Source organism: Bos javanicus, chromosome 6 (assembly GCF_032452875.1).
Source record: "Bos javanicus breed banteng chromosome 6, ARS-OSU_banteng_1.0, whole genome shotgun sequence".
Lineage (NCBI taxonomy): Eukaryota > Metazoa > Chordata > Mammalia > Artiodactyla > Bovidae > Bos > Bos javanicus.
Window position 1 is genome coordinate 90267843 of NC_083873.1, and position 10768 is coordinate 90278610.

At 42.5% G+C, this 10768-nt stretch overlaps 1 protein-coding gene across 1 annotated transcript in view; it reads left to right on the top strand.

The window, feature by feature from the left end:
- PARM1 (prostate androgen-regulated mucin-like protein 1) overlaps window positions 1-10452 on the top strand; it is a 129324-nt gene extending 118872 nt beyond the window's left edge. The window contains exon 4 of the mRNA XM_061420483.1: window positions 6543-10452. Coding sequence (XP_061276467.1) covers window positions 6543-6627 — 85 coding nt within the window. The 3' untranslated portion in view covers window positions 6628-10452. The remainder of the gene's footprint in view (window positions 1-6542) is intronic.
- Window positions 10453-10768: the final 316 nt, after the last annotated feature.

Here is a 10768-nt window from a genome sequence, read left to right on the forward strand (position 1 = left end):
TGAAATGCTCCCTTGATCTCTCCAATTTTCTTGAAGAGATCTCTTTCCCATTCTGTTGTTTTCCTCTATTTCTTTGCATTGTTCATTTCAGAAGACTTTCTTGCCTCTCCTTGCTATATTCTGGAACTGAACTCTGCAATTCAGTTTTGTATATTTTTCCCTTTCTTCCTTGCTCTTTACTTCTCTTCTTTCCTCAGCTATTTGCAAGCCTCCTCAGACAACGACTTTCTTTGCTTTCTTGCATTTCTTTTTCTTTGGGATGGCTTTGGTGACTGCCTCCTGTACAATGTTATGACCATCTGTCTGTGGTTCTTCAGGCACTCAGTGTATCAGATGTAATCCCTTAAATCTGTTCATCACCTCCATTGTATAATCATAAGGATTTGATTTAGGTCATACTTGAATGGCCTAGCGGTTTTTCCTCCTTTCTTCAATTTAAGTCTGAATTTTACAAGAAGGAGCTCATGGTCTGAACCAGTTTTGTGTAGCAAAACAGTGTGGCAGTCAGCTCCCAGCCTTGTTTCTGCTGACTGTATAGAGCTTCTCTACCTTCAGCTACAAATATAATTAATCTGATTTCTGTATTGACCATTTGGTGATGTCTATGTGTAGAGCCTTCGCTTATGTTTTTGGAAGAGAGTGTTTTCTATGCCCAGCATGTTATCTTGATGAATCTCTGTTAGCCTTTGCCCTGCTTCATTTTGTACTATAAGGCCAAACTTTCCTGTTTCTCCAGGTATCTCTTGACTTCCTACTTTTGCATTCCAATCCCTTATGATGAAAAGGACTTCATTTTTGGTGTTAGTTCCAGAAGGTTTTGTAGGTCTTCATAGAACTGGTCAACTTCAGCTTCTTCAGCATCCGTGGTTGGGACAAAGACTTGGATTATTGTGATGTTGAATGGTTTGCCTTGGAAAGGAACCAAGATCATTCTATCATTTTTGAGATTGCACCCAAGTACTGCATTTTGGACTCTTTTGTTAACCATGAGAGTTACTTCATTTCTTCTAAGGGAGGCTCCCACTGGAATGTAAGCTCCCTTAGGACAGGAATTTCTGTCTCTTAGTTCACTAGAATAGCCTGGAATAAGGCCCCAGAATAAGGCCTGATCAATGGTAACTTTTCAATGAATAAGTGAAAGAAGCCAGGCAGGGAAATGAGAATCAGAAAGAAAAAAAAAAAGCCACAGACATAAACAAAGGAGACAGTGACAGCTACACAAAACTGGCTTTGCTAATGGATGATGCGAGTCTAAAGCTTAATGGCTAATGACTAATGAGCTGCAAGTTCAGTTATGTTTTCCCAGTACTAAGCCATATCTTATTCATATTTATAACTCTGCTTTTTCGCATGTAATAAGCCCCAATGATTGAATGGCAAGATACACTTAACTAGGGACAAGAGGACCTTAGGAGGAATAGTAATAAGCAAAGTTGTAGACTTTTTGGAGACCTGGAGCTGACCCTTATAAAGGAGAAGGTGTTTTCTAAAATATGTTTGTCTCGACAAAGAATAAAGGTAAACACCTCATTCATTTTCAAAGACCATTGAGTTCCATTAAGTATTGATGCTATAGCTACCTTAAAATAGGTATGTTTTCACAGTTGTGGGAAAGGCTTCAAACCACAAGCATCACCACTACATTTAGCAGCTATCACCAAGAAAGCATCACTGACCAATTGGGGCGAGGGGAGAAGGAGTGGGGACTGCTGCTTTGTTAGAGCAAAGCCACTTGAGAAGAAAGCAATGAGGCCAGAGCTTCACATAAATCGTATCCCATTTTGTCCCCTTGGGTTCTGTTTTTAGCTAACTAAACCATCTGATACAGTAGAACAACAGCGACAAGAAGCATAGTGTCATTGATTTACAGGGGCTGAGCTCATGCTGAATGCTTTTAAACCATGTCATTGCATAGGAGAAATTCTAATTTTCTTTCCTCTTCCAATCTTTAAGGGCAAAACTGTGGCTTTGGCCCTCTGTGTTCCTTTTTTTTTTTTTTGGAGTATAATTGCTTTACAATGTTGTATTGATTTCTGTTGCACAACAAAGTGAATCAGCTATATGTATACATACATCCCCTTCCTCTTGAGCCTCCCTCTCACCCCCCCCCCATCCTATCCCTCTAAGTCATCACAGAGCACTGAGCTGAGCTCCCTATGCTATACAGCAGCTTCCCACTAACTTTCTGCTTTACACACGATAGTGTATATGTCAATTCTACTGTCTCAGTTTGATACCCCCTCTCCTCCCCACGCCCTCCCCCACCACAAGTCTCTATGTCTGCATCTGCTAAAGTCTCTATTCCTGCCCTGCTAAAATATGTTCATCAGTACCATTTTTCTAGATTCCATATATGTGCGAATTGCCACAGGCCATACTAATCCCAGTAGTAAACAATCCCCCTCAAGGCAGGAGACACAGGATATGTGGGTTCGATCTCTGGGTCAGGAAGATTCTCTGGAGGAGGAAATGGCAACCCACTCTAGTATTCTTGCCAGGAAAATTCCATGGACAGAAGAGCCTGGCAGGCTACAGTCCACGGGGTCGCAGAGTTGGATGCGACTAAGTGACTGGGCATATAGTAATCCCTGCTGGTATTGACCAAGGAAACTGTGTGTTTTCTCTGTGTCCTGTTTATATGCTACACTGGATCTAAGCAGTGATCATTAAGTATTTATAAAAGTATCATTGTGTTAAGAGCAACAGATCAGACATTCAGAAAATTAGAAGCGAAGTAAGTCATAATCTGCCCCCCGGGGAGGTTTACCATCTAAGGGAGCCAATGCACAGCAAATGGAAACCTTAGCTGTGCTGGCTGCCTGCCGGTCTTTATGAAGCAATGGAGTAAACAAAACTGCCTTGACCTGACGATGATGTCATTCATACAGAGGGCTCTTCAGATTGAAATTAGATCAGCCGCCTTGCAGTACAGAGCCAACTGACCTTAATTTTAGTAGCAGCCCTCCCATGACATCATAGAAACAGCCTTTCAGATCCCTGGAGCTAAGCCCCATCTTCCTAATCTTGAGAGTGGCAGCTTTTTCACCACTTCAGACTCCACAAATGTTAATCTGGAAAAGTCCCCCATTTCCATCTAAAACATGTCATGATTTAAGACCTGGAGAGCTAGTTGAAAGTGATCATTAATGATTCTCTACTTATCTCACAGACATGTACACACACACAAACACACACACAAAACGATGTGTTTGTCTTCCTCTTTCTGCAGCATTACAGAATTTACCCAAACCTGGCTTGAATTCCAGCTCACCCAATTCTTCTTGTTTAGGCTCATAATAAAGCATGCCCTTTGGGTTCGGTGGGGCTTCTCTGGCGGCTCAGATGGTAAAGTGTCTGCAATGCAGGAGACCTGGGTTTGATCCATGGGTCAAGAAGATGCCCTAGAGAAGGGCATAGATACCCACTCCAGTATTCTTGCCTGGAGAGTCCTATGGACAGAGGAACCTGACAGGCTACAATCCATGGGGTCGCAAGAGTCAGACACGACTGAGCAACTACACTACTACAGGTTCAGTTCATTCCCAAGTCCATTTTATCTCTGTCTCTTACATTGCTTTCCTCATTTTTGTTCAACTCACAGTTCATTCAAATGAGAAGACAAAGAAAAATGAAAGCTCCATCTTTTTCCATTATTTTACTAGTGTATGTGTGTGTGTGTGTGTAGTAGTAGACATCTCTTACAACACAAGAGGTTCAAGTATAGCTCTGATCAATAGTCTTGCCTGCAATAACCACAAACAATAAGACCTGATGCCCAGAAGATTTTTTAATATTCTAACCCAACTCCAGTGTGGTAATAATTTTGTTTAATTATAGTATAAGAAGCTGGTTTTATAACCATGCCTGGGGCATAGTTTCAGGAGTTCCTGGTGAAAGTGAAGAAGGTTCAATTTTCACTCAGTAAACTTTTTTATTCTTTGCAGATCTACCATGAGTTCCTATATGTTTCATTATAATAAAAGTTGAAAAGCAATGTTGGCCAACATTTATTGTGCTTTTACTATGTGCCACATCTTTTATATGCATTACCTCATTTAATCCACCCAAAAATTCTAATGCAATTTTTTTTTGTTTCTCCATTTTATAGATGAAGAAATATGGGGTTAAAAATATAGTCTAGGATGTACATCTATAGGTCCAACTGATATTTTATGAGAATAAAATTATATGATAGATATAAAAATGCTGTGAGAAGTTAAATTACCATGCAAAGGTGAGGCAGGAGAATTCTATCAATAAGAGAATGTGTTTAAAGGGTACTTGTTGGCCAGGCTTGCCACAGTAAATCATGCTGAAATTTAGGCCCAGCGCCAATCTTATAAGGGCTTCCCCGGTGACTCAGTGATAAAGAATCCACCTGCCAATGTAGGAGATGCAGGCTGAATCCCAGGGTCAGGAAGATCCCCTGGAGGAGGAAATGGCAACCCACTCCAGTATTCTTGCCTGGGAAATCTCATTGACAGAGGAGTCAGGTGGGCAGGCTGCTGTCCTTGAAAGCACAAAGAGTCAGGATGCACCAGTCTTGTAATCCCTATGTTTTTACTTATTCATTCCATAGCTTCCATTTCTCAACCATCCAGTTAAAGGCTCTGATTGGAATTGGTGGTGTTATGTGTGGATGGAGTGTTCAACACTAACCTCCCCTATTCCTGCCAGGCAATAGGTTAGCGGTGTGTTATTCGTGACCTCTTTCCTTCTCACACCCCAGACACGAGCGTGCACCTTTAGGGAAAACAAAGTACACTGTGGAAGTTTTCAGGTCTATAGACTGGGTCCACCGAGCCAGCCTTCAGGACAGAAACCAGAATCTTCAAAGCTAAGAGATGACGCCAACACATCGTCTGGTTCTTTTCAAGATCATCTCTTCTCAAATACCGACAGATATAAGTACGTTTAGAAGAGTGACAGCAATTATTTTAGCACCAGAGAGAAGTATAAAACAAGTGCTTTTTGTGCCTCTGGGGCTGTATTTTCATTTTGTTTAATTTTCATATTTAGGTGAGAAAGAAATTAGGGGGGTATATTTGTACTATATATATAGCATTCCTGATTTCCAGTGGCAAGGTGTAAAAATTCACAAGCTAGCCTGAATCTCAGAGGCACCAGAGTCTCGTTTTGTAATATTCTCTCAGTCCTGCCATTAGTTTTAGTCTTAAAATGCCATAATCCTTTCCGGGAAGCTCCCATCTTGTGAACAGATTGAATTTTCAGGATTTTTTTTTTCCAATCACTGTTTCTTCCATAAACATTTATGGAGAACTTACTATTTATTGAGGATTTACTCTTCTAGGTGCTGGAATTAGAGTTAAGAACAAACAAATCAGGCAAACAATCCATACATGAAGTCTAATTAGAAGAGAGAGGCAATAATAGTGTAAATAAGTAAATTATATGGTATGTTAGAAGGTGATGATACTATGAGTAAAATTAAGCAGGGAGTCCTGTGGGATGGGAGTTGCAAGTTTAAATAGATTTTCTAAGGAAGGCTGCCTTGAGAAGGTAACATTTGTGCAGACTTGAAGGAAATGAAAAGAACTGTGTGGAAATCTGGAGGAAAAATGTTCCAAGATGAGGGGACAGTAAGTGCAAAGGCCCTGAAGCAGCTGTGTCAGGCATGAGCAGAAAGAGCAAGAGGTGCTGGCATAACAGCTGATGTGCTTGGAGAGGTAATAACAGGAGCCAGACCCTGTAGGGCTTTGCAAACTATCGTGGTGACTTTTGCTTTTACTCTGTGTGGAATGAGGGGCTGCTCAATGGTTTTAAATGGAAGAATGATAACAATCTGATTTCAGTGTCTTTTAGAAACAATAATTGTGGAACAGGTTCCCGCAATGACCCACCAGAGCCTGATAAGTGCATATTGCCATTGAACTCAGGTGCTAATCAAACTCTAAGAAACAGAGCTCAGAGCACTGGGTTCAGATCCCAGAGGTAGGGGCTCAACTCATAGCTCAGTTGGGTGACTTTGGGTGTGTCCGTTAACATCTCTGAGCCCTATTTTCCTCATTGAAGAAGTAAGGATAAGCAATACTGGACCATGGCTTTGTTTTGAGGCTCACATGACCATGGAACATAGAAAAACTCTGTAGATGATGATAAAACATGATATGAAGTTCAGCGGGGTGGTGAGAGTATCAGTGGGTCTGGTTCTGTCATTATCATTTCAGGGAAAATGAAGTCCAGAACCTAAGCCAAAATGCCAGGAATGCAACGTTTGCTTTCCCCTTACTTCTTATTAAGTAGCCTTGGAAATGGAGCCTCTTCCTTCTCCAGCAGCAGAGGTCAATGAGCGAGACAAGGGCCCAGCAGATCTCAATAGAAGGTGCCAGTAGGGCTCCCAGTGGATCAGTCATAACTTACAGGGAGTTTGCAGACTGGGGCCTCCCTGCTTGATGGATCTGCTGCCAAGAGTTTGTCCTGTGAAGAATCACATCTTCCCTTCCCCTTCAGGCCCCAGGGCACGGGGCTGTCCGCAACATGGGCAACTTCAAATAACCACAGCCTCTTCTCCTTCCCACCAGGCATTCCTCCTACGGAAGGCTCTTGGACGACCACGACTACGGGTCCTGGGGAAACTACAACAACCCTCTGTATGATGACTCCTAACAAAAGAATGTGGCCGGGATGAGGAATAACTGTCTTTATTTATCAGTGCTTATCCAGTAGAATTAATAACAAGTACCTGAGGCGCCTTGAGCGACAATCCTGTTTTGTTGGTTTGGTTGTTTTGTTTTCTTCCTCCCTCTCCTCTGGCTGCTACAACTTCTCCTTTCTGGTACCAAAAAAACAAAAAACAATTATTTAAAAGTGAGTGGAGTCTGATATGCAGCGGACATGGGCCAACCCTGAGCCATCCAGGCTGGACGCCACGGTGGTGACGTCTGTACCTAGCGGGGGTCCCACCAAGAGAAGAACCAGGAAGAGGGATGAATCAAGTGTGTCGTCAGGGGTTACTTTTAGGGGAACTTTCTGTGTGTGGTATTTCTTAAACTTTTCTTTATGAAATTACATTAAATCTTGATGAGGGGAAAGGCCATGAGTGCTGGGAGGAGTTCACCCTACAGGTAAGGAAGCAGGGGTTTCTCAGATTCCTTTTTAATCTTGGTTTATCTGGTTGTGTCTGATCGGATACCTGCTTGGCTCTGCAAGCTGGAGGCCAGCTTCTTAGCTGCCGAATTAGGGAGAGAGGAAACAAGAAGGTGCCCTGGAGGGGACCAGCCAGCCGAGTACTACTACAGAGTAGCAAACTGCTGTCAGATCTCAGTGTGCCAGCGCCCCCGGCCACCCCTCCAGGCCATCTGTATCTGCTAAGGATGCCCGGTTATCTAGCCATCCGCAGCTGGGACCCCAGCCCACAAGCTTTCAGTGGAGTTGCGGTTCCACAGGAGAAGGCTGTGCAATGAGTTTAGTTGTAGGAGAAAAAGGGAGAGGCGTGTGGAGTGAGTGTAGAGTCGGGTGGGGTGAGGGGGGCGTGGAGGAGGGTGGGAGGAAAGTTGGGGCAACATGCATTGAATACCTCATTAAGGAAGGTAGGATCAGCCCCCAGTGACCGTCAGAGGCATCCGCTGCATGGAGGAACCTGTAGAATCCTTGCTTTCTACCCACAAAGCAACTGGTTCACTGCCTTACTGTCTGTTGGATAATGGCTATGAACTTTTTTTTTTTTTAATTTTTTAAAGGCTCTAGTTTTTCTTCAATTAGTCAGTAAGCCTTTTCCATAGGAAATAGACACCATGATTAATCCGTTTATTTTTCCCAAATGCTTACCTTGCTAATTCTGCCATTTAATAAATGAACACCCCTGGGTATACAGTTTTAAAATCCTGTGTCACAAATTTTGAGAAAGAACTGATTGTCTTTGCGGTCATCCATTTCCAGCCGTATTCTCAACAGCAGGTAATTTCATCCCACTGCCCCACTGGGAACATTTGAAAATACCTGGTATAACTTCTGCGTGTCACCCCCTAAGGGGTGCTCCCAGTGGGTAGAGGCCATGGATGTGCTCACCATCCCACAATGTAGAAGATAGCCCACCCCAACTGAGAGTTATCCGGCCGCAAATGTCAATAGTGCCAAGTGTGAGAAACCCTAATTTATTGCAATGCCCATTGTGACAAAACAAGACATTCAGGTTAGTGATAGTTTTTACTTTTAACTAAATGAAATGATTCGTTAAATTTTTATCTGAAAAAGTATTTAGTTTGTTGGCGTTGTATTTAAAGTATTTAGTTTGATGAGTTGTTTTTGCGCATGATTGCCTTTTTATTTCTCTGTGTTTTCTAGATAGCCTTATTTCACAGCTCTAACCCTGTCCTCCTGAAACACCCGGTAATAGCAACTGGCATCTTATGTCTGATTTCATGGAGTACAAAATACACATTTAAGTTCTATTTCAAAATGTGTTCTCTTGTCTGACGCTATCATACAGAACATAAAACTGCATTTTTTATTTCTAAACTCGGACCTGCTGCCATGACTCTGTTTAGTTTCCAGAAACTTGACCTTGGACTCATCCTGTCACTTGCTGCGACCCAACGAAGTCCTGGCATGAAAACGGCCACTGCCGGGCAGTTCTAAACCTCTCTGGTATCAGAAACATTAGAGCTGTGCTACTTTCTGCAGCCTGCCAACCCCCGGCTCTGAAAGAAATCAATCCTAAACTCCTAGGTACCAAAGGAGAGTGAGCAACCCCCAGAAGTATTTTACAACAGGAGGAGGGAATGAGAAGTAGGCTTCCAGGAATTCTCATATCTCTGATTATGAAAATTTTTTAAAAGTGGACTTTCTCAGGAAGGTGGCCAGGAGTGACCAAGCATGCCCCCTTTTAGCAGTGCTTGGCCTGAATAACTGTCCCTCTTTCCTACCCACAGCCTTCCCCCCGTAGGCTTTCGGTTTGGCAAAGGACACTTCAACAAAAACAAAGGACATTCCATATATTTTCTTTTCACTCGGACACAGATATGTTGACAAAATGTCTATGAAGCCCCTTTGGAGAGGTGGTCTTCTGGATGTTGCTTGAGTCAAAAACACTGGGTGAGAGGGACCGGCCTCTTCCCAGGGAATCCTGACCAGTTACAAATCACTGGGTCCGCAAGCAGCTTTCCTCATCAAGGCTGCTGTTGTACAAGAGCCTTTGATACGTTGCTTGCTCTAATGAACTTCTGGATCTTTATGATAAAGAGAGGGCTCTGGGCCTGCAGCACATGCATTCGGCAAGGTGACAGCTTCCCCTAAACACTCGAGAACTCCTTGTTATGTTAGTAGAAAATACCTATGGCTTGAATATTTTGTCAAGTGCATTTTTCTGTTTTTAAGTTGGCCAACAATGTTAATAACTGCATTCAACACACACACACACAAAACATATGCCAATAAGCGACGTCCTTTATCTCAGGGAGCGAATCTGTTCAAGGTCTACACAAGGGAATTGACTCCAATGGGTCTACAACAACCACACACCATCCAGGCACTGGACTAGTCAGAAAGTGTTAGAGAGAATGTCACTCACACTAGAAGCCCCTTCTAGAATGTAGGTTACAAACGCTGACAGAATGGGCTTCAACCTTGATTTCCTGTGGCCCCGATGAAGGCTCCGGCCCTCCCTGGACGTCTGTGTCTTCATTTCTTAGGCAGGCGTGATGTTGTCCTATGGACCTCACCCCATGCTACCTCACAAATCTGTTGTGAGGATTAATGAAGTTATGTCTACAGTGGTTTTAGTTTCTGGAGAAAAATATTTATAGACATTTTAAGTATTACGTAGATGTATAAGTGATCTTGGTTTCTTGTTTGGTGTGTTGTTTTACTTAAATGTATTAAATGACACCTGTCTAGTAGCTACATACAGACAGCTGTTAGAGCTCTGAGCTGTGCCCCAATGCCACTGCCTGACTGCCTGGGACCGCAAAGGGTGGTTTCCATCCCTGAATGAAAGGATGGCCCAGGACGCAGGTCTCACAGACTGTTGAGTTAGGGTAACACGTGTGGATGTCTGAGCGCTAACAGCCGTGGACCTGGCCTTTACCAGCGCAAAGTCTTCTGAGTTCTTTGTGGAGTTGATTTGGGTTTACCATCATCTGTTTGCCCTTTGTCTTGCTTGCAGGGGTGCATGGTTCAATCCTTCGCATCTGGGAAATGAATTTTGCAACTGGGCCAGATGCTAATTTGCACGTTGATTGACCTTCTTTGCCTTTTACCTCTTTTGGCAAATGAATGTACCATTTCAACTTTGATTTTAAAGTGCTAGTTGATATTGGTAATAGTGCTATCCAAGAGACCAATGCCAGATTGCTTTCTTGGGGTAAGCTCACATCGTTTAAAGATGGAAAGACGTGCAACTTCTTTGCTATTTGATGTCATTGTATCTACATTTGTTGTAAGACATATTGCATACTAATGATAATTATATCAATTAAAGTTCTTAAAAGCTTGCATCTGACAGTGGTGATTCACATTTTGATATGTTTTGTTATTCAAGCCATTTGGTTGCTGTGCTTGGTACTGCTCGCATTAAGCAGCCATGGCTCCTTCTTAGAGAAAATTTATCCCACATCAATAAATAATACTTTTTGCAGAGTGGGAAGTTCTCTCTGATCTTGAAACAGAATTGAAGGATATCATAAATGAAGAAACTTTCCAAGCAGTGATTTTACTCCTAACTATACACCATGCCTTATAAAATCATTGTAAAAAGAAACACTTTGATTTGACAAATAGTTATATATAATAAGTTATATTAAGGTGGTAG